Source organism: Mesoplodon mirus (assembly GCF_964341445.2).
Source record: "Mesoplodon mirus genome assembly, chromosome: 18".
NCBI classification, from domain to species: domain Eukaryota; kingdom Metazoa; phylum Chordata; class Mammalia; order Artiodactyla; family Ziphiidae; genus Mesoplodon; species Mesoplodon mirus.
Window position 1 is genome coordinate 6,937,936 of NC_138994.1, and position 24,261 is coordinate 6,962,196.

A 24,261-nucleotide genomic window follows, 5' to 3' on the forward strand; every position below is an offset into this window, starting at 1 on the left:
CCAAGAGCCTGGTTCCAGCTCTGCCAACAACTTTCTGTGTGACATTAGACAAAGCCCTTGCCCCTCTAGGCCAGTCTTCCCAACCATAGTGTGGTAAGAATCCTTTCTGCCCTACTAACCACATGCTACTGTGCCAAGAGGGAAAAAGGATTTAAAAAAAAAAAAAAACTGGCAGAATTCCTTTTAGAAATTTAACTGTCTTTGTTAGGAAAAACTGATGCCAGTTTGGGACTAAAAGGAAATTCCCCACACCGCAAAGTTATGTCCAAAATAGATGGGCAGTGGTTGGCAAACTTGGCTACACATTAGAATCATCTGGGGAGCCTTTATTTATTTATTTATTTAATTTATTTATTTATTTATTTAATGTGGGTTTTTTTGGCTGAGTTGGGTCTCCATTGCTGCACACAGGCTTTCTCTTCTTGCAGTGAGCTGGGCTGCTCTTGGTTGCGGTGCGTGGGCTTCTCTTTGCAGTGGCTTCTCTTGTTGCAGAGCACGGGCTTCAGTAGTTGTGGCACATGGGCTCAGAAGTTGTGGCTTGCGGGCTCTAGAGCGCAGGCTCAGTGGTTGTGGCACACAGGCTTAGCTGCTCCACGGCATGTGGGATCTTCCCGGACCAGGGCTCAAACCCGTGTCCTGGTTAGATCCTGTTTCCTCTTCTGGAGCACCAAGAAAGACTACATTTCCCAGCTTCACTTGCAGTAATCCAGGGCCCAGTGACTAGGGAGACTGGATCCCTGAATCACTGCAAGGAGTGCCACCCAATCTCCATCAGTTGTGTTGTGAGAAAGAAATGAATAATAAAGTTGTTCAGTTGCTGAGATGTTATTCAGTTGTTCAGTTGCTAAGCTCTTAACCTTTCCTGAACTTTGGATTTAATTGCTCTGGATTGGGGTCCAGGCAACTGTATTTTTTAACCCCACAGGCAATTTTAATGTGAGATCAGGGTTGAGAACCACTGGATTAGAACAGAATTACAAGTGTGGAGTTGCTAGGTATAGTAAAGAAATATTGAGTTTCCGGGGGTGCCCCAGGAGATGGGGAGAAAGTTGTCCAGAAATGAGAGAAAAAAGCAGGAGAGGGTCCAGAAACATGGAGGGAAGCAGGGGGACCCAAGAAGAAAAAGTTGGCCAGAAAAACATTCTATGTTCTGGGAATGGTCAAGGGACATTTCAGAATTGGGGTGTTTAATATTCAGGTCTAAATTCTCATCAGGGCTGTCAGGTGGGTGATATAAACCCCTATGGCTGCCTCCAAATCACCAGTCAAGTTAGCCCCACCCTCGTCCCTGTGTGAACGGATGCTTGGGGGGAAAGTCAAAGGAAGGGGGTCAGTTCCACACCTGGTCATCGCAGGGAGAAGGGAACAGTCAAAACCCCCTCTTGAGAATCCTCAGTGAGCATTCTGGGCTCCCCTGAGGAACTCAGGTGGGAAGGAAGGCTGACCCCTCAACCACACACCCAGAGTGACATCGGGGTGACATTTCAACCAGCTCTCTATGGCCCTTGTTGTTAAGCAGCTAGAATCAATCCTAGCATTAGTCCTGGGAGAGGCCATGACACTTTACAGAGGACGAACTTGAGGGCCAGAGAAGCAGAGGAACCTGCCTAAGGCCACACAGCAAGTTCCAGGTGAAGCTGAGTGGATTAGCCATGGGGTCCCTGAGTCCCCTGGCCCCCGTGGATGCTCACAGACTCCGCGATACAAGCATTTAGCAAGAGCATCTTCTGGGGGTGGGGAGTGTGGAGTGGCGAGACGGGAAATTTCAGAAGACATCACAGAACGCAAGACATGTCACTCCAGCTTCCATTCCAGAATCATCTGTGCTGTGCTCCCCACTCTCAACCTTTCCCAAAGCCATCCACCCGACCCCAGTGAAAGACAAACAGAGCCCAGAAGCTTTGCTTTCACATTTAATCAAAGGAAAAGAAAGCCAATCAGAGAGAAAGCTCAAGAACTGGACGGCTGAGAGAGGGGACGGGGGAAGGACAGCTGGGCTGGGACTGAGTGTGGACGGGGGACAGGGTGCTATTATCCTGAGGCTCCTCAATACAAGCGTCCACAGTGGGAAGAGGGAGGATGGTGCCCGAGGGCTAACGCGGTGGGCACACACACCCATTCCAACCCAGTGCGGGTCCCCGGAGTACGGCTAAGGCAGGGGAGGTAGAATGCTGTTCAGAGAGGAATAGAGATGGGAAAGATGGGGCCCAACCCACAGACATCACCAGAAGTGAAGGTGCCAGAACAGTAACTGGAGCTTCACCCTCAAGGACCACGTACCAACTCTTCAGCAAGGTGCCCAGCCCCACCTCCCATCAAAGAGAATGGTCTTCTCATCAGAGCACTTTGTAGGTTAACCAAGGGGGAGGGGGTAGCTGCCTCTATTCCCAAGTCTCCCGGGTGAGGTGGGTATGAACAAAGAACCCCATGGCCCTGGGCCAGCGCGAGAACACCCCATTTTCCTCCCACTCCCAGTCCCCTTGGGTTGAGGGTGAGGGTGAAGCAGGAGAGAGCTGAATTGAGGATAAGTTAAAAGAACATTGACCAAAGGGAAAAGAGGAACCTAAAGTTGACTGCATAGTGGATGCAGAGCTATGCAAATGAGATGGCAGTAGACTTGACCTTTACATCTCATTTGCATATCCTAGGCAAATGCAAATGAGATCCCTAATACAATAAATATATTTCTGACTTTGTAATAAATATTCTGTTTCTTCTCCCTCCCCTTCCCTAGGAAATGGGCACACAGTGGTTCAGGGGCCAGCTTGGCTGACACTGCAGCAAAGACTGATTAGACAGAACGGGGGAGCACAAAGGCTGGGGGTGGGGTCACGGGGGGGTCCCCTACAAGGACAGGTTCACCCCAGGAAGGGTCACAGAGAAGGATGAGGGGTGAGATGCCTGGGGAAGTCAAGGACAGCATACTTTTTAAAAAAGGGATTCTCCTATTTTACACAGCTGCCCTCCTCAAGGACTGGAGGGTGGCATTTAGGGTCGGGGACAACAGGAGAGTGGAGGAAGACATCTGGGGAGGGCCGAGCCTCTGGAATCTGGGATAAGGGTCTCATAAGAAATGGGGGGCTGATGGGGAGCCCAAAAATGGGGCCCCAAAGAGTGACCTCCAAAGCTCAACGACCCTTTGCTTCCCCTCTCCAAAAACTAAGCCTGACACACACACACCAGTGGCAGAAACACAGACCAGGCACCGCAGCCTGCGGAACCGTAAGCTGTGGAGACTACAGTGTGGATGGCGCCCCCAAGAGCTGTGCGGGGAGTCTGCTGGGGCGCAAACATCCTCCAAGGCCATGCCCCGTGGCCCAGCCCTCCCCCTTCCTCAGCCCCCAGGCCACCTTCATGTGAGTGGGCACCTGGACCCGGCCACAGAGACCAAAATGGACAATGACCACGGACAGGGAGCCCAGACGCGTCCCCACCATGGGCCACAGAGGGCTGGGAGCTCTCCAGTCAGGCTCCTCGTCACAGGGCTCGGCCTCCAGCCCATCCCTGCCTGGGTTGAGCCCGCAGCCCCCTGCCGCCCTTGCCCTGCGGGGAGCTGAGCTGGCCTGTCAGGAGCACATTGGAGAAGTCTGTGGAGAGACTTCGGCAGTGAAAAGCTGTGCATGAAGGAAGGACAGGGAGCCAGCCCCGTTCCGAGGGGGCAGAGAACTGCGCTGCTCCCTGGCTGCGGTAACTGGCTGGTGCTTCGGCTCCTCCAGCCTTCGGGATGGCACCAGGCCACCTGGGCCTGCCTAACTGCCAGGGGGCCACGTACCCCCCTGGCCACAGGGAACCAGCCTAAGGCCTGCCCCTAGGCTGCAGTGGCGAGAAGTAGGAGCAGCCCAGGAGTGGGGTCAGGGTGGCCAGTCCAGAGGAGAAAAACTGACTGGCGAGAGGGGTGGGGACAGTGTACCTACTGACCACGTGGTCCCAAAGCAGCTTTTCTCTTCTCTGGACTGAGCATTATGGAGGCGACTCCGACACTCCGGGGCACGGCTTGGCCCTCAGCGAGGGACATCTGGTGGCCAATGAACGTCGGGAGTGGGTAGCACCTGGGCACAGAGGTGCCCCACGAACACCCACCTCCCTGGCAGTGCACGCCTCCTGTGCTGAAGCCAGACTTAGGGCCATGACCCAGGGAGAGCCAGAGCGCCGGGAACGGGAGCTGAGGATCATGGCTGGGGCTCACGGTTGGGAAGGGGACGGATTCAGGGTTCTGGGTCACAACCCAGAGGGCCGAGGTCCAGGAGAAGAGGTTCAGTACACCCAGCTGACGGGCACCCACTGGGGCTCCGTGCGCAGCTTCTCCAAGGCGGCCTGGAGTTCACGGAAGGTCCTCTCCAGGTTGCTGTTGACCAGACTGAGGTCGAAGTAATGCCCGTAGCCCCTCTGGATGCGGCTGCTCTCCTCCACTGTCCGTCTCAGGTCTGCCTCCTGCCAGCACAAGGGGACCTCCCGCCCATCAGTATCCCCCTGGCACCCACAGTATCAGGGGGACCCAGAGCCTGCCCCATCCAGCCCCCTCCCCAAAGCACAAAGTACCAACCATGGCAGGCACAGACCCCCTGGCTGGGGAAGCAGCAGCCCCTCCCTGCATGCCCCAAGGCAGCTCTCATGTAACCGTGGACAGACAGATGGGTGGGGGGAAGGGAGGAAGGAAATAACCTTTAGGAAGTGCCAAGCACTGCACTAAACACTTGGCAACCAGCGTAATCTTCACTACAGCTCTGCAAGCAGGACTAATTATTCTCATTTACAACAGGGGAAACTGACGTACAAAGAGGCCACACAGCCAGCCAATGGCTGAACGGGGTCTGCCTGACTCCAAAGCCAGCGCTCCCTTCAGTCTGACTAGGCCCCCTTACCTAGACAGCCTGAAAGGCAATTGCCACGCCTGGTCCTAGGGCCACCCACAAGGGCCCGAGGCAACCCCCTCTCCAGACACAGCCCAAGCTGGACCGGCAAGGGTGGGAAGGGAACTTGAATACTGACTTATATAAGCCGAGGCAGGGTCTCTAGGACTGACCCAGCTGTGTCCCAGGGGCTCCAGTAGGCCCTGTTTGTGGCCAGAGCAGGCTGCAGCAGTGGGGAGCCCAGCCCCGGACCTTTCTCCTGGGTCTGAGCAGCTGACCGGGGCCTGAGAGCTGCAGTACCACAAGTGGCCAGCAGAGGGACCCCTGAGTTCAGAGCTCTGCAAACCCTACACCTGCCGGGGAAGGCTGTTCCAAGGGGTCCCTGGGGGGAGAGGGGTGCCCTGGAGTCCTGCAACACCTGCCTTGAAGCCTCTCCTCCCTGCACTGCCTCCTCCCTGATGCTAACTGGTCCCTCCAGGCAGCCTTCCAGCCTCCGGCCTCCTCCCTCCCTTCAGCCTTACCCCCAGATGTAAACAGCCCACCTCTGCCCACAGATCTCCCACCGGCCCTCTGGGCTCCCCTGGAGCCCTGTTCCCACAGAGTGGACCAAGCAGGGGGCCTGGCAGAAGCTCCCGTGCCCCGGGCCAGCTGTGTCCCTGACTCTACACTTCACTTCCTTGCTCAGACCTCCATTCCCAGATTTGCAAGTCTTACCTCAGTGGTACCTCAGGTGGGCGCCTCTCCCCTTCCCGACACCACCTTCTTCCCTTCCTCGGCTCTGGCTGGCCCTCCCACACCACCCCAATCAGCCACGAGGCCCCTCCCACCACACCTTAGAGGCCCTCACCGTGAGCTGCTTGGTGGACACCCCACTCTCCAGCGCCGTCCGGTTCATGGCTCGCAGGGTCTCAAAGTCAGGGGCCTCGATGAACACCACATAAGGGACAAACTCAGCTGTTCTCAGGACCTTCACTGCCTGCAGAAGAGGAGGGTCAGGAGTATATCCCCATGTACATCTGGGGTGATGGGGGTGAGAACAGGTACCTGGGAATAGATGAGAATGGGGACCTGGGACTCTGGGACATGAGTCCTGGGGATGAATGGCAAAATAGCTGGCAGGTGGCTAGGGATGGGGTGACTGGGAGTCCAGGAGGCTGAGAAAGAGGTTTTAGGTGGGCTGGGTCCCTAGCAGTAGTTGAGGGGTTATAGGGGGGTACTTGGAAATATATGGGGTAATACTGGGTGGCAAGCAGAGTACCCAGAGAGGTATTGAGCAGGCTGGGAAGGAGCGGGCCAGGCAGTACCTGGGGGTTGACATCCAGCACACACACCCGGCCGGCAGCGACCACACCCCGGATGGAGTCGATACGTGTGCCATACAGGTTGCCCTCGTATTCACCATGTTCCAGGTATCGCCCAGCACGGATGTCAGCCTCCATCTCCGCACGGGACACAAAGCTGTAACCCTGGCCTTCCCGTTCTGAGTCCTTGGGCCTCCGGGACGTGTCTAGGGGGAAGGAAGGGCCGAATGGGCACAGGCAGGCCACACCACCTCAGACACACGTGCTCGTGCTCTACCTGCACCAAGCAGCCCTGCTGCCTTCCCGCACACCTTGCCCTCGCCCTCACCATTGGCAGCCACAGACTCGAGACGTCCATATTGAGGGGACCTTCAGAAATCACTATTGTAACCCAGTGCTCACAGATGCAGGGCTGAAGCCCAGAGAGGGCAATAGGCAGCCCAAAGCCACACAGCAAGGCCAAGCAGACCTGGGGTCAGCACTCAGGTTCCTGTCTCTGGTTCTGTCACCAGAAGCCCTCTTTTCTACAAGGCCACACACAGCTCACAGCCCTGTTTCACATGGGTTCCCAGCTGGGCTTTTAGCAAGTGAAACGTGAGAGAAGGAAAGGTAAGGCTAGCACCACCCACGTGGCCAATGGTTCCTCGCCCTCCCCAGCCTGCAGTTCCCACATCCACCCACAGAGGGCGCGCACCACACACCTCACACCCAAAGGTATCACTTAACCTGGGGCCTACGCAGATGCCCATTCAGTGGACCCAGCCTTGGCCCCCAGGGCAGCCCCTGCTCCCTGCTTCCCACCGGCAGGACCCAGCCCCCACTCACAGGGCACTGTGGTGCCATAGCGATCCGGATCCCACATGATGAGTTTGTTCTTCAGGCTGCGCCGGCCCACACCCTGAGCCCCGATCAGCACCAGGGTTTTCCGGCGGAAGGGGGGCATGCGGGCCACCTCCTCATAAATGAGCAACTCGTGGCGGTCAAACTCTGGACACAGGGAGATGTCACTGCTCATCAGGTGAAGGGGGTGGGGCTGGGCTCTCAGGGAGGCCAAGGATAAGAGGGCTGGGGCCAAGGGCAGGAGGGAAAAACAGGGCGGGGCTTAGGGACAGGACGGGCGGCATCAGCACCAGCAGATGCACAAGTCATCGGTGGGGGAGGGAGGGAGCACTGGAGGAGGACGGGGGACGGGGGCCCCCAACGCCCACCTGCATTCTTGGTGGTCAAATACATCATTCGCTTCTTTTTCTTTCCTGAAATGCTGCCGCACAGGGTCCCTGGCCATAAGGAGATGAGCAAGTGAGGCCAGGCAGGGCCACATCAGGTCCCAGATTAGCGGTCTGGGGGCAGGACTGTACCTGAGGTGGGTGTCAGCTCCAGGTCCCGCTTGACAAAGGCTTTCCGCTTCTCCTCCAGTAGCTGACTGGGGATGAGCCCAGCGCTGCCCCCTTCTACGTGGCACGCCTGAAACGACCGTGGGACAAAGATGTGCCTGAGTAAGCCCTCACCGCCCCCCGACACCATACCTGGAGAGACAGCACGGGTGCCCAGGGCTCACCTGCCACCAGTTGGCGTCATCCTGGTTTACAATCTGAAGCAGGTCCCCAGCATTGAAGCGCAGGCCAGCTTCCTTGCAGGGGATAAGGCTGTCTCTGGCTGGGTCATAGTCAAAGTGGCATTTCACAAATACCTGGGCCAGGGATTTGGCAAAGGGTCAAGGGAAGAAGCAGGAGAAGGCTGGAGGGGGCGATGCCCATTCCTGTTGCCACCCCTACCCCGAGGGTGGGGGGTGGGAGTGTCACACAGTTCACCTCCTGCCCCCTCCCCTCACAAAGATGAAAGAGACCCTGGCACTGCCCTTCTAAAGGCATGATGCCGCAGGCCTGCCTGGTCCACCTCCCTGGTACCAGCCTCCCTTTGCATCCAGAACAAAAGGACTCAGAAGGATAGGGGATCTGCTCAGGCCTGGGGCCCTGGCCCTACCCACCAAGAAGGTGGGATCACCTGGTAAGGAACACGACCCTGGCACCTAATGTAAGATCCCTCCGTCCCCCTACACCCTCCCTCGGAGGAGAGGGCTCTGGCAAAAGGCTAGACAGCCATCAGGAGAGGTGAGCAGAGAGGCGAGACCTCCACAATCCACCAACCTGAAGGCAGCTGTATAGAGCACATGATAACCCAGTTCTGGGCACCCGTGCCTACATGTAGGCACATGGAGAGCTGCACACAATGCAGGAATTCATTTGTACACTCAGGTACTCCGGGCTTTAGATGCGCGCACATCCCTTACACATGCGCATGAGTGCCCAAGACTAGGGCAAACGCGTGACCGCATTCGCCAGATGCGTCTTGCTTTGAGTACACTGGTTGGTGAGGAGGGGCTCCCACCAGGAGGCCTGTGACCCTGGCTGCCAGGAAGCTCAGCCACCCCTTGGGCCTTGTGCTGGGTGAGGGGCTTGGTGGAGGGGCCCACCTGGCGGGGCAGATGGGGCTCCTGGTAGCTGGGCAGGATCTTGAGGATAACGCTGCCGCTGGCGTTGCGCAGGAGCTCCTGCAGCGCGCGGGGGTCGCTGCCCACCGGCTGCCCGTTCACCTCCTTGATGATGTCGCCCACGTGTAGTAGGCCTTGCTGAGCCACCATGCCCCCGTGCAGAATGCGTGCGATCACCAACTCGCCACCCTCCACGCGGAATGTCACACCCTGGGGGACGGAGGGCGGGTATGATGAGGCGCCAACGGCTCCAAGTCAGAATCTTCCGATGGGTCTCTTAAGAGCCCCTCCATTCTACCCTTCCACCTCCACCCTCACAGCGAACTTCTCTGCCACCTTCTGCCCAAATTCTTTACTTACAGGGGCACCAGTGGACTGAAAGTGGGCAGAATGGAGAGAGTCACAATGTCTGCGGTCTCCCGGGTGTGCTGGCGCCTGACCCTGGGCAGAGCTGATCCCGTCTTCATCTTCAGCCCTCTCCTGACCAGACTTGGTCCCCGCCGGTTACTCTCAATCCCCCCTCCCGAGATTCCACCGCTGGCGCTGCCCAGCGTGCTCACCAGATGCTCTCCAGCCGTCTTGCGGATGCCCACCATGCGCACCGCATCAGGAGGCACGGGCTGGTTGATGAACGTGGGGTCCAGGCCAGGGCTGGGGGGCGGTGTCTCATAGGTCTTTGAGGCCACAGAGTCGTGCGTCTCCAGGAGGGACTGGGGAGGTGGGGGGAAGAGGAGGGACCATGGGGCAGTGCCCCGAGCTCCCTTCCCATCCCAGTTCTAACTTCCTGCCGGCGCCCCCCGAGCAGCCTGGGAGAGGACCAAACCTGGAAGTGGGGCTCCTGGAGGATGCGGACCAGCTCAGCCGCCGTGCTGCTCTGCTCGGCCAGCTGCGCCAGGTCCCGCAGGATCTCCTGCACCAGCTCCAGGTTGTTGTCCCGCACGGCCTCCAGCTTCGTCTCCTCCAGTCGCTCATGGGCCTGGGGGTGGCGGCGGAACAGGTGAAACTTGACGCTTCCCCAAGAGCCCTGGGGTACCACACAGTGCCCCCCCCACCAGCTCCCAGGCATCTTCCCACCCCCAAATGCTGACTTTAGACCCCATCCACAGCACTGCTCCTGGTATCAGTCTCAGAGCCTCACTCACTCAGACACAAGCACACTCACACGTGCACACAGGTGCCTTGCTTTCTCCTTTCTCCCCCAGAACAGTGATTGGGACTCAGTTTAGGGAAGAGAGAATCCCAAGGATAAAATTTCATTTCCATCTCTTGCCACAGAGGACCATTAAAATCATCACACTGTCCCCAGCATCCAGAACCCTATAAGCATCTGAGTTCAAGGACAGCTTCTTCTACCCAACATCATGGTTGGGTGGGGTCTTGGACACCCTGTAGCCCAGATTAAGGAAGCCAGGGAAGTGGAGTAGCTTGCCCAAGGCCACAGGGACTCTAACTTGGGTCTCCAAGCCTTGAGCCCTGTGCTCCCAGTGAAGAAGGGGACAAGTATCAGTACATGGTACCAGGAGAAGGCCCTGCACCTCCTCGGTGCTCTACTGAGCATGGGCTCCATGACACTGAGCATGGGCTCCATGACAAGGTGCTTTGAAAAGGGAAAAGGAAGCCTTTGCCAGTGACGAGCCCAGCGGGGAGAGTTACATTATGTTAAGTGGGAAGAAAGGAGTCCCATTTCAGGGATATACATGGAGACTTTTTTTTCCCTCTGAATCATCTGAAAGATAGTTGCAGACAAAAAGTACTTCGCCTCAAAGAACTTCGGCATGAATCTCCTAAGAACAAACAGGAGATCTGCTATATAAACTACAGTGCCATTATCACATGCAAGAAATTCAGCACTGACACACTGATATAATATTATCTCATAGTCCATGTCCATGTTCACTATTGTCTCAAAAATATTCTTTACAGCTTTGTTTTTCTGATCTACAATCTAACCAAGATCACATGTTAAATTTGGTTGTCACATTTTTTTATTCTCCTTTAATCTAGAACAGACTCCAGTAACTCTTAAGTCTTTCAGGGCAATTTTTTTTTTTTTTTTTTTTTTTTTTTTTTTGCGGTACGCGGGCCTCTCACTGTTGTGGCCTCTCCTGTTGCGGAGCACAGGCTCCGGACACGCAGGCTCAGCGGCTGTGGCTCACGGGTCCAGCCGCTCCGCGGCATGTGGAATCTTCGTGGACCGGGGCACGAACCTGTGTCCCCTGCATCGGCAGGCGGACTCTCAACCACTGCACCACCAGGGAAGCCCTTTCAGGGCATTTTTAAAGGGCCCAGGCCAGTAGTTTGTAGAGTGCCCCAGAACTGGATTTATCTGATTGCTTCCTCACCTTTAGACTCAGGCTAATCATTGCGGCAAGGGTTCTATATAAGTGATCTTGTGGTTTTCCCACACCTTTAGACTGTGTGACTATTCTGTTCCCCAACAATCATTCACTAATGGATTTAGTATCCATTTATGGCCTTTGCCTGAATCAATTATTATTATATAGAGGGGTTGCAAAATAGTCATTTTCTAATCCCATTATTCCTTCTACATGTCTTAGTTGGCATTCTATTATAACAGCTCTTCCCTTTTCCCTCCCACTCCTCCTCCCTCCCTCCCTCCCTCTCTCCCTCTCTCTCTCTCTCTCTCTCTCTCTCTCTCTCTCTCCCCATATCTATGGACTATGGAGTTTTTTACTCACTGTGTTCTAATCCGTCACCATCACTACCTTCATTGTCTCAATTTATCCCACATGTGTCCAGGGGAGCCCCAAGCATCCTTTTGACACGTTCCCATCTGTCCTTGAGCACCTCTTCCTTCCACCATGAGCTCACCTTGTACTTTCCCTACCCTGGTTCTGGAATCAGCAACTTCCCCAAGGAACCCTGATTCCTTTGGGTGGGAAATGGTATTTAGAAACCAAGATCTGGGCACTCAGTGCTCATTGATTCTGGGGTGTCATTACTTCAGTAGACGTTAGTTGATTCTGACAGTTCTAATTAAAACCAAACTCTACAATACTTTCCTTATCTTCTCCCATCCCATATTTGTATCTCCCTTCTCCTTTGGTGAGAACTTTTCCCCAAGAACATTAATATATTTTAATTATTTGTTCTGTCCTTCAATATTCAAACAAGTTTCAGATTTGCTAAACTACTGCTACTACCTATCACAAAACTACTAAGTGGGGCTTCCCTGGTGGCGCAGTGGTTGAGAGTCCACCTGCCGATGCAGGGGACGCGGGTTCATGCCCCGGTCCGGGAGGATCCCACGTGCCATGGAGCGGCAGGGCCCGTGAGCCATGGCCGCTGAGCCTGCACGTCCGGAGCCTGTGCTCCGCAACGGGAGAGGCCGCAACAGTGAGAGGCCCGCGTACCGTAAAAAAAAAAAACTACTAAGTAAAAATCAAGATTTATCTGCATTCTTTTTGTCCTCACAATAGTCTAAAAGAACTTACAGCATTAATGGAAATGTTCTATATCTGGGCTGTCTACTGTGGTAGCTTCTAGCCGCACGTGGCTATTGAGAAATGTAACTAGGACAACTAAGGAACACAATTTTTAATCATATATCAGCATTTTAGTTTATTTTAAGTTTAACTTAAATATTTAAATAAATACCCACGTGTGGCTAGTGGCTACTATATTAAATAGTACAGCCTTAGTATATATCCCACTTAGGGCGTACAGTCAGAATATTGCAAGAAAAATGTTACTTAAATTAATTCCTTTTTCTGTAGGATTATGCTAACAATTTGATAGATGGACAAATTCACTTATCTGCACTTAATTTCAGGGTGTGCTTTTTTCATTCTTTTTAATTTAATCTTTTTTAATATGTACAACATTTGCATGGTTCAAAATTTTTTAAAGAATTTAATTCTATTTATTTATTTATTTCTGGCTGCGCTGCGTCTTCGTTGCTGTGCGCGGGCTTTCTCTAGTTGTGGAGAGCAGGGTCTACTCTCCATTGCGGTGTGTGGGCTTCCCATTGCGGTGGCTTCTCTTGTTGTGGGGCACGGGCTCTAGGTGCGCGGGCTCACTAGTTGTGGCTCGCGGGCTCTAGAGTGCAGGCTCAGTAGTTGTGGCACACGGGCTTAGTTGCTCCGCGGCATGTGGGATCTTCCCGGACCAGGGCTCAAACCCGTGTCCCCTGTACTGGCAGGCGGATTCTTTACCACTGCACCACAAGGGAAGTCCCTCAAATTTTAAATCTATATAAAAAGTAAACTCAAAAAAGTCTCATTTCCATCCTCATCCCTTCTACCCTATTTACACCTACACTCTAAAGATAATCATCTTCATTAGTTTCTGGTTTATTCTATCTGGGTTTTTTTCCACAAAAATAAATAAATATTTCCCTTTCTTACGTAAAATGTAGAACACTATATACATTCTTTGATACCTTGGGGCTTTTATTTGTTTAATTGGTTTGGTTTGTTGTTTGGTTTTTTATTTAACAATATGCCCTGGAAATCACTCTATGCCACTCTGTGGAGATCTTCCTTTATTGTTGTTATTTTTCAATCACTACATTTCCCTGATTGTGTGACTGGAGTACCATAATTTATTCAACCAATCTCCATGGGTATTTAGGTTGTTTCTAATATCTTACTATCACAAATAAAACTGCAGTGAATACCCTTGGCATAGCTGATCTATATCTGTGGAGAAGATCTTTCATGTAAATTCCTACAAGTCTTGCTGGGTCAAGCAGTAAATACACATGTGGTTTTGTTAGATATTGACAAACTCCCCTCCGTGGGGCTTGTGCCACTTTGCCATCCCACCAGCATCAGATGAGAAACTTTCCTGAAGCCTTGCCACCAGAGTGTGTGATCAAACCTTTGAATGTCTGCCAATCACATGGATGAGAAACCATCTCTCAGTGGGGTTTGATTTGCATTTTGCTTATTATGAGTGAAACTGAGCAGCTCTTCATATGTTTAAAGGCCATCTGTATATCTTTTTCTGTGAACTGTCTGTTCATGTCTTCTGCCAATTTTTCCATCAGATCTTGTTTCTTTCTTTTTCTCACTTTTTTAAACATTCTCTATATTAGGAAAATAAGCCCTTTATCTGTAATATCTCTTGCAAATATTTACCAGCAGTTTGTCATTTGTCGTTTGACTCAGCTTATGTTTTTTTGTCAATGCAAAAAATATATATTTAATGTAGTTAAATTTATTAACATTTTATGCATCTGAATTTTGAGGCATAGTTTTTTAAAAAGGCATTCCTTACACACAGATCTATGTTTCCTTCTAGAATGTGTATGGTTTGTTTCCTCAATCTCTGATCTTCTTGGAAGTTTATTTTCATGTACAGTATGAGGTATGGATCTACTTTGATATCTTTCCAAATGACTATCCAGGTATCCCAATACCATTTAATAAAAATCCATAAGAAAATTAGTCCTTAATTTTCTGTGTGTGATAATGATAGTGTGAAATTTTTTTTAAGAATCTTTATCTTTTATCTATACAAATTGAAATACAGATAAAATTATGTCTGAGATTTCCTTCAGAATAATTCAGGAGAGAGAGGAGGAGGAGGTGGAGGTATGCATAAAACAAGATTGTTCATGAGTTATTAAATGTTGAAGTAGGATAATGGATGATGGGGGTTCAAGAAACATTTCTGAAAATTTCCATAATAGAAAGTTGTTCAAGCCCATGAGATGAGGAGATTTTAATAACATCTCATAAGGATACTCTGAGGATTTGGTGAGATGGACACAGTGCCTGGCACACAGCAGGTGCTCAATAAAGGCTCGCTCCTTTCCTGTCTTCTCTTCCCCAAACGGGCCAGGGAAACAGCATCCCACATAGGGAAGCATATTGGCCCCACTGTCGCTAAATCATCCTCTGCTGGGGGAGCAGCATTTCAGCCTGACTCCTACAGTCTGGCTAGGCAGAGGGTTCCCTGCTGGGGAAACAGACAATTGAAGGGGCAAAGGAGTAGTACTCGGAGCCCCATTATACCTTGATGATCCTCAGAAGCCAGAGGGCAGAGACATGCCCCAGAAGGTTCCACCAAACCCTATGCGATCTTCACTCATTAAGCTCAGCACAGCCCACAGAGCATCCCTGACTCCGTTACCAGTGTCTAGACAATGCTGAGAGCCCAAGGCCCCAGGAAATGTTTCAAGAATAAACAAAGGCACTCAGGCTTGCAACCATCTCACCATGGTGACCCTGGCCAGGCTCCTTCGGGTTAATGGGAGCTAGCTCTGGCCCAGGTTACGTGAGAAGCATAGAGGCTGCCCATTTTAGCTTTAGCATCTTCTGCTCATGGATGAGGAGGACAAGTTTCCCCAGAAGCCCTCACCTAAACAAGCAGGAAGCCAGTGTGTCTCCCATGCCTTTTACCTCCCACCTTTGACTTAATGACCCCTCCCCCTAGGCTGATCCATTCCTCCGCCTGTGGCCCCCCCGGATGTCTTACCCACAGATGGAAGATCACAGCTCTCCAAGCTCAACCATCATGGGCCAGAGGAAACTTTAAACATTTAATCATTCAAATACAAAAGAAACACTACCAGCAGGCTAACCCAAACAGCTGATTGACCAATACTGAGAACACCCAACATGTGTCACAATTTGCAACATCCTTTTCTGGGACTTCAGGAACTCAGAACTGGATTAATCATATCCTTGGCTCATGATGTAGTCTCGTCATTGGTTTGTGCATGGCTTCCTTTTAGTTGGTTGGTATTAAATTAGGTACTTTTGTAATAATACGACAAGGATCTAAGTACCCACCACTTAAACCATAAAGGAGGATCTTGACAATATCCTACATCTAATCACATGCCCCACGCACCCATCCACCCACCTCTCCCACTCAGAAACCACCATCTTGATTCCCTGTGTTCATCATGCCCTGGCTTCTCATGTTACATAGTTTTATTGTATCTATATGTATTCAGTATATTCCTAAAATAAATATTGTTTTTAGTTATTTTAACCTTTAAAAAAAGGGAATTGTGCTATATATGATTCCTGGAGGCCTGATTTTTTTTTTTCCACTTAGTACTAAGTGAAAAATTGTTTCACTTACTATTTTTTTGAAAAGATTTACTCTTATTTTTCATATTAGGTGAACACATATCACTTAATATTAATTTTCATTTAATGTTATTTTGCTAAGATTCATTCTTTTTTCCCATATCACTTTTTTTTTTTTTTTTTTTTTTTTTTTGACTGTGCCACACAGCATGAGGGATCTTAGTTTCCTGACCAGGGATTGAGCCTGCGCCCCCTGCAGTGGAAGCGTGCAGTCTTAACCACTGGACCGCCAGGGAAGTCCTAGTTCATTCATCTTAATGGCTGTATTACAGTCTATCGTGTGACTATGCCATATCTGATTCATCTCCTCTCTCCCTGAAAGGCATCTGGGTCATTTCAGGTTTTTGCCATTCCAAACAGTACTACAATGAGCATTCCAGTCTATGTCTGCTGGTGCACATATGAGTTTCTCCCAGGAGCAGAATTGCTGGGCCAGGGGGTATATACATGTTTGATGGTAAAATAACACATTTGACAGACATTCCACTTAAATGTCACAATGACCCTGTGAGATTAATAGTATCAAGGCCGTTTTCCCAATAAAGCATCCGAGGCTCTAATGGGTAAAATGAATTCCTTTTCACAGCTCATGGGTGTACAGCAGGGACTCCTGTCAAAGCTTCTGAGCGTCCCCACAGCTGTGATGTCACTATCTGGGCGCCTGTTTTTAGAAAGTGTGCTCCTGTACAACACACAGTACAGTATTAGAGGGACAAGGCCCCACAGCCAGGAGAGTGGTTTTGAATTTCTGTGGTAACCATTTGCTTAATTCGGCTCTGAAAAAATCACCCTCAGCACAGCAGGGGCTCAAGCTCCTTATAGACCGGAAACTTGGGCCAGGTTCACACTCGGCTAATGGTAGAGCCGGCCCTTAAACCCAGATCTGCCAGCTCCCGATGCAGAGCCGGATGTAAACTGCAGGTGCAGAAACGCCACACAGCCTTTCTTTGAAAATCTTCTTCCCTCTGCCTTCCCACTCCAACCTCTCTGATCAGGAGACAGAATTCTCATTTGAAGCCCAGGCTCATACTTAAGTAGTTCAAAATCTGAAAGTAGTCCAGAGTGTGGTGAGCCAGAAAGTAAAGGGACTCTTCAACCTGGATTTGGCCGTGTGATCTGCTTTGGACAATGGGACAATAGCAAATGTGATGCAAAACAAGAGGCTTGGAAAGTGCCTGGGATTGGGGGCTGGTCTTCCACTGCTGCTGAGACCACCATGTGAAGCAACCTGGGCCACCCTCCTAGAGGATGAGAGACCACACCATCCTAAACATTGCAGTCCTCCCAGCTGAGACACCAGACATGTGACTGAGGCTATCCTAGACTACCCCATCCCAACTGAGCAAGCTCAGACCAGAAAAACCACCCAACCAATCCACAAAATCATGAGACATAAATCAAAGTTGTTTTAACCCACTGTGCTGTGGGGTGGTTTGTTACACAGCAAAAGCTAACTGATGTGCTGGGCTCCCCACCACTGTGGCCTCTGTTTGACATGTCCCCTGGTCAGAGTTTCCATCTTAGTGACCCTCCTGGCCCCTCATTCTTGTAAGGCCCTGCCTTGCTTTGCCAGCTCTCTCACCTGCCCCTTGCCCCAGGACTGGAGTCTTCCCTATGAACTCTAGTCCAATGGCCAAGACTGCATTATAACAACTCTTTATGCTTTAAAAATGCTTCCACATCCATGACCTCCCCCTATCCTGACCACAACTCTGAGAGGTAAGCATCGTTATCCCCGTTTCTCAGAGGAAATGACTGAAGCTCAGAGAGGTTCTCAGACCTACCAAAGTCACACAGCTAGCCCGTGAATTTTCTGACTCCAAACCCTGTGCTTTTTCTTCTTCATCTCATGTGGATTAGTTCACAGGCCTCCCAGCAGGCAGATGTCCCCACTGGTAACAGCTTACCTAAATTTCTGAATGGCATCTGCCTCTGATTTCTCGCCGTGGCCTTGTCCATTGTTGGAACACCTGTTACTGGGTCCATGTCAGAGCTCCCAGATGTCACTCACCTGCCAGGGCTGCCACCTGCTGTCTGTAGCCAACCCTCTGGATTTGTGATCTGCCTGCCAAATTTGACTTCCTTCAGAACCTGTAACTCTCTGGGTTTGTCCTCTCAGGGACCTGCTCCTCCCTGGCCCCAGATCTACCCAGTGTAGCCCCTCCCACATCATCTGCCACATCCCTGGAGAGGAGAGTCATCAGGGTAAGGGAAGGAGGCAAATAGCTACCACAGGGGGTTCCAACTGGACTCCGCTCCTGTGGGTTTCTGGGCCACCAAGCTTTTGCAGCTGGACCTTTGATCAAAGTACTTTGTCTAATAGGTTCGAAATTGATCTGTGTATACATAATCACTAAAATAGGTGAGAAAGAGTAAGAAGTAGGTCCTGTTGTCCAAAGCAAGTCACACAGTCAAGCCCAGACTGAAGAGTAGAAACTCTCCCTTTTGATGAGAGGACTGGCAAAGTTGCATTGTAAAGGGTCACGCATAAAGGGATCGGAAAGATCTTTACTGAGCTCAGATGGGCCTTTATGGAGATTCACCTCCTGTATGTTTCACAGCTAGATGGAGAGAAGTCACTGGGTTCCCTTAGCCCCTGAGCCTCTTACGGGGGTCTCAGCATTGAAGACATGTCCACACTACCTTCTGTTGTGTTAATGCACAACTGGAACCATTCTAGGAATTTCTTAGGAGGAAATGCTGGCCGGCTTACCCCAAGAACACTTCTGGAGAAGGGAGTTTACTTACGGTCTGACACAGCACATTGGTAATTTCTCAATCAGGCAGGGGTCCCAGGACTGGGACATTGCAGGGCTCAGTGAGAAAATGACAGACTCAGGCTCCCTCAGGAGAAGAATGAACTTTCTGACAGTTCATTGCCACAGCCCTAGCTCTGTGCCTGGGACTCGCTGAGCACGCCATAGATATTTGTTGAATAGAGGACGGATGACAATGACTAAGTGAAAGACAGAGCCATCCAGCCAGCAATCCCATCTTTGGAGAGCTGTCAAATGGGTTCCACGAGGCCATCAGAGAGGAATGCTATGGGGGTGGGGGGGGGTCACACCTTGGAGGGTGCTGGCTACAGGATCTTCTAACCCAGAGGTTCTGCATCCCGAGAGCCCCTCCTTACTTCACTGGCTGTCCCGCTATAGAAGCAATAGCTAGAGTGACTCAGAGATGATGTGGTTTAATAAATCCAACTGTGAAGTCAGCTTTGGAAGGTTACAGATGTTGAGGTTCAAATGTGCATACTCAGCAACTCCACTGCCAAGTGTCCACCCTAGAGAAACTCTCACCCACGTGCAGAAGCAGATGGATATGAGGATGTTCACGGCAACTCTGTGCTTTACAGAGGCAAGTCGGCAACAGTGTGCCTGTCTCTCGGTAGGGGAACCAGGAAATGAACACACTGGGCTCTATTCACCTATTGCAATACCACACGACACTTCAAATGAATCTATATCTCTACGCATGTCCATAACTATATTACTATATGAACTAGAAATCTCAAAAACCATAGCTGCTTATGCTATCATTCCATTACGCAAAGCTTAAAACCACATATAACAGGGGCACATTGTTTACACCTAAATACATGTGTAGGCAAGACAGGCACACATTCAGGGGAACGGCATCATCGACTCAAGCCAGGGGTCACCTGTGGGCAGGGGAAGCAGTGGAAATGAGGAAAAGGGGAGAGGCATTCACTGGATCACGCTTTTATTTCTTAAAAAGAAAGAGCAAGAACTAAAGCAAACATGGCCGGCATTCACATCCTGGAGGTGGGTCCTCAAGGTCTGTTATGTGCTTTTTCTACACACTCTCTTGTATTCACTCATTCAATAAATATTCAGTGAGCACCTACTATGTGCCAGGCACTGTTCCAGGCTCTGGGGATACAGTAGCAAATCAAGCAGACATCCCTGTCTTCAAGGAGCTCGTAATCTCTCTGTATGAAACATGCATAATTCCTTGTTTTGATTTTTAACACATGAATCCAATCCTTGACCACAGAATGAGAAGCAATTTGCCTTTCTCCAGTCCCCTACAATCTTCTCAGTTTTCTCTTCCCCAGAACCTCCCACTAGCGACCCTCTCACCCTCTCGTCCTCCATCATTAACGACTGCCCTTGGTCTTCAGCCGTTCCACAGATGATAACATACCAGGCTGTGTCCCCGGGACACAGCATCCCCTGTAGCAAGGGGGCCTGGTCCCTTTCCACGCCCCATGTAAGGGCCGACCACAGCTGTCCTGTGACAGAGTCCCCACCCTCACCCTGTGGAAGACCCATCACCTGATTGTACCGCCCTCCCCCTCCCCGCCATCACTGTCATTGCCAACTTCCTGGTTACGCTCACCACCATTCACTGGAGACCCTGGGACTGCCTCCAGTCTCCTCCCCCACCCAACACCTGTGTAGACACTCCCATGAGCCCTCCATTCCTAGATGTCTCTTCTTTTTTAAAAATATTTATTTATTTATTTGGCTGCTCCGGGTCTTAGTTGCGGCATGCTGGATCTTTAGTTGCGGCCTGCAGGCTCTTAGTTGCAGCATGCAGGATCTAGTTCCCTGACCAGGGATCGAACCCAGGCCCCCTGCATTGGGAGCACAGAGTCTTAGCCACTGGACCACCAGGGAAGTCCCAATTCCTCGACTTCTTTAACATCGATGACCTTCCCGTCCACTGCAGCCACATCCTAGATTGTCATGCCACCCCCAGAGCTGTCCTCCTTGGAAATCTTTCACTTCCCAACCCTCTCTCTGACCTCGGCCTTCGTTTCTTCCAGCTATATACTCTATCCCCAAATCCGGAGAGCCCCCAGGCCGTCACCTCCGTTTTCTCCCTGCCCCTCTGTCTGCTCCTGGCCACTCTCCCCTCCCCTCCAACCTCAGGCCCAGTGGTGATGCTCTGGACCATTCTCACCTCTCCCTGCATCTCAGCCTCCCACAGCCCCCATCCAGCACAAGCCCTGGACCAAAGCCACCCTCTGTGTCTCTGGCCTGAGTCACCCCCACCCTGGGATTGACAGTCTGGAGCCCTGTCGATCCTGCTCCCTGGCTTTGGTGGGTTCCCTCTCTCCCCTTCAGTTATTAATTAGTTGAACCTTCACTTCCAAATCCCCCCCTCTGCCCCGCTCCATTCAACCCCTGATCCCTGATGGCCAGCAGAAGACTGTCCGCCTCCCCTGAGAAATCTGAGCCATTGGCATGATTCCCTGCGACTCCCAGCCTTGGGAGTCCTCCTCATCCTCCGCAGCAAAGGATCGCCCCCTCCCCAGTCTATCCTTGCTTCTTATCTCACGTGAAGGCAGCACCGGCCTCACACTTTCCCTGTGCAGAATCCCAGGTGCATGGCTACCCGCACCCCTCACCTTCCACACCCAAATATCAAGTACTGCCAATTTACTTCCTAAATATTTCTTTCATCCTCCCCTCCCTCAAGCCCTGTTACCACAGGTCTAGTTCAGGGCCACCCCCGACGCTGGTCTCTCCAACTCCAGCCATGACCCTCCAACCATCCTCCCTGTGGCTGCCAGAGCGATGCTCCTAAAACACCTGTGTGCCGTCATCACACCCATGCTTAAAACCCACAAAAGGCTCCAAGTTGCTCACAGGACATCACAGGACGATGCCCAAGCCCCAGGCATAGCCCCCAGGGCCCTTCACCAGCTGCCAACAGCTGCCAACATCTCCACATCTCACATTCCCTGTCTCACACCTAAAGCTCCATCTTCACGCTGACACTTGCAGCTCCTGTACACTTCTGGCTCTTTCTCACCTCTGTTTCTGCTCAAGCAACATTCCATGGCATGGAATGCCCTGCCCCTCCTCCTCATACTTCAAGACTCAGCACAAATGGCCCTTCCTCCAGGAAGTCTTCCCTACCCACCCTGGGCTGGGTCAGGCATCTGTCCTTTACACTCCCCAAATGCCTAGCGCATCTGCCTCTATCACTGCTGTTACCAAAGTGCTTTATAACTTTCTGTTTTAGTGAGTCTCTCCCCCACCTGATATGTGGCAGGTGACCTTAGATAGATGTCCGCACAAAATGCCCAAAGACAGAAAGCTACGCAGGATGAACTCTGGAGATTCCAAAGCACAGGCATGCTCACCCCCAACCAATCATACCCTCTACAAGTTGGCACTCACCAAACACCCATCCATGTGGGCACATCTACACACTCACCAGTCAGGCATGGGGGCAGCCTCCCTACCTGCAGTGTCTCAGATTCATCACCTGGGCATGGATGTCCATGCCTACCCCACTCTGGGGGTCTCCGGTGCCACGTGCCCCATTCCCAGCACCCCTGTGGCTAACATCCCCCCACACACTATGCCTCCCCAGGCACAGTGAGCTTGTGCCAGCCTCCCTGGAGCACTCTACCTTGGCCAGGGATCTCACTATAGGACTTTCCATAATGCCTCGAAGGAAGATCAGGTCCAGTTCGGCTGCCCCTGTGGCATTGGGGAGGGATCCCAGGTTGTCCAGGACTTGCTGCATGGCTGGAGGGAAGGAGCAGGCAGTGAGACACACAAGTGCCAGCTGAGCACAGGGGACCCAAACACACCACAGAAACCCTGCCCTTCTGACCCCACATCCCACAGAAGACAGCCCCTCCCCGGCAGCACATACTTCCCTGCCTGGCACTCCTGGTACTCCTTGAATGCCTGGGGCAGGGGCCCTAAGAGGGGAGGGGCAGTTTCCTTGGCCTGTTCTCTAGGCCCTAGGTAATGTTAGCCTGGGCAAGTGGAAGGCTCTAGGCACCAGGAAGTGGACTCTGAGGTGGGGGGAGGGGAAAAAAGAAAGCAGGTGTCAGGTTCCGGGTTCTGCCCTAAACCAGAGAACCACATCATTCAACCTCTGGCTGGGCTGAAGCCACAGGACTCAGCCACCTGCACCTGGCGGGCTCAGGGATGAGAGAAACGGTGCTTGGAGCACATCCCTGAGTGCAAGTCAAGCAGGCAGCCATGCAGGAGGTCAGGGCCTACCCAGTATCCAGTACCAGCTGCGCCACTAATTCAGAGTGATTTTGCACTAGTCACTGTCCCTCACAGGCCTCAGTCTTTCCTTCCTGTAAAATGGGTGGATTAAACTGGTTGGTATCTACAGGCCCTTCAGCTTTGAAAGACAATGACCCAGAAGTTAATACAGATCATAGGAAGCCAAGGCTGAGGCCCAGAACACTGGTAGGAGCTGGGGAAACAGGCACCCTGGGGCTTGGGATGGTTGTGGACACCCAAGGGCAGAGGGCAGACCAAGTCATCCCAGGGATCAGCAAACCCTCAGCCTGGGATGGGACATAAGCAAGGGCATGAGAACACCTGAAGCTGGGCCACTGCTGAGGTCTAAGGTGGGGGCTGGCTTCCCTCACCAGCAGAGGTGGGAGCTCCTGGCTGTGGCAGGTTCTGGGGGAAGGAAGGGAGAAGCAGAGTGTGCCCAGCTGGGGGCAGAGATGGGCAGGGGGTATCATTACTCTGCCACCCTGCTACCCACGCCTACATCTGCATAACAGCACCCAAACCGGGGAGGAGGAGGGGGGGTGGGTACAGTCCCTGGCAACCCTCACTGCTCTCGGCAGTGCCCCCCTCCTCCAGGACGGAATGGGGGTGGGGAGCAGGAGGCTTTGAGACTGGAGCTGGCGGCTGCTGTCCAGGGACTCTTGGCCTCCCAACCTCTTCCCCCTCATCCTTCCCTCCTTCTCCAGAAAAGACACCCACGCCTGCCCTCCAGACCCCTTCTGCTTAGGCCTGGGCTTGGCATTGGTCAGACACCTGCAAGGCCCTCAGTGGGCTCAGAAAGAGGCCAGGGCAGGGACCCTTCCCGCTCTGCCAGGATATCCTGGGACCCTCCCTCTCCAGTCATCCTCACACACAGATTCCCCAGCCTGCCAGCCATCGGGAGGACTGAGCCAGGGTAGTTGGTGCCCTCAGCCAGGCCAGCGCTCCCGGAGGGCCGCGCCCCCAGACCCTTAGGCTCCCAGAGAGCCCACTCCTGGGGACCCTCTCCAGATGCCCCGAAGCCCACAGGACCAGCCCCCAGCCTCGCCACCCCGCCTTTCCCTACCTTCCCTCCGGAGCTCGGCTTCCTCAGAGGATCCCAAGGATATACCCTCCAAGGAGGCCCCGCAGCCCGGGCTGCCGGCCATGGCTGCCCCCGACCCGGCCCAGGGCTCCCTGAGTAGCCTCCACGCCGCCGCCGCCTTCCCAGCCAGAGGCTGGCAGCGCTGGAGGAGGCGGGACTCAGGGAGCGCCCGCTGCAGGGTCAGCCAATAGCAAGGCTCAGCTGTCTGACCGCCTTGCTGATTGGCCAAAGCCCCGACTGTAACAGAGAGGCGGGGAAGGGGCGGTGGGAGGGTCCTCGTCCCACGGGTGGCAGGATCCCCCAGTTTTAGTACCTACCACTAAAAGGGAAGGAGGCGGCTGAGAGAAGGTTTGCAGGGGGAAGGGGTTAAGCGTGCAGCCCCTTCAGGACGGGAGCGGTGCTCAGAGACCCTCCCCTCCCAGCCCAGCCGTGAGAAACCCAAGGTGGGTGGGGACTTGGCCCCC

At 52.5% G+C, this 24,261-nt stretch overlaps 1 protein-coding gene across 1 annotated transcript; it reads right to left on the reverse strand.

The window, feature by feature from the left end:
• Positions 1-1,805: 1,805 nt before the first annotated feature.
• On the reverse strand, positions 1,806-23,898 carry MPP2 (MAGUK p55 scaffold protein 2). The gene is made up of 12 exons (XM_082602979.1): positions 23,780-23,898; positions 22,100-22,218; positions 9,466-9,618; positions 9,203-9,352; positions 8,625-8,852; positions 7,710-7,841; positions 7,510-7,615; positions 7,360-7,428; positions 6,977-7,138; positions 6,155-6,357; positions 5,698-5,826; positions 1,806-4,431 (listed from the first exon to the last, which is right to left on the reverse strand). The coding sequence occupies exons 1-12, from the start codon at positions 23,859-23,861 to the stop codon at positions 4,255-4,257; spliced, it is 1,710 nt and encodes a 569-aa protein (XP_082459105.1). The 5' UTR covers positions 23,862-23,898; the 3' UTR covers positions 1,806-4,254.
• Between the last annotated feature and the right edge of the window lie 363 nt (positions 23,899-24,261).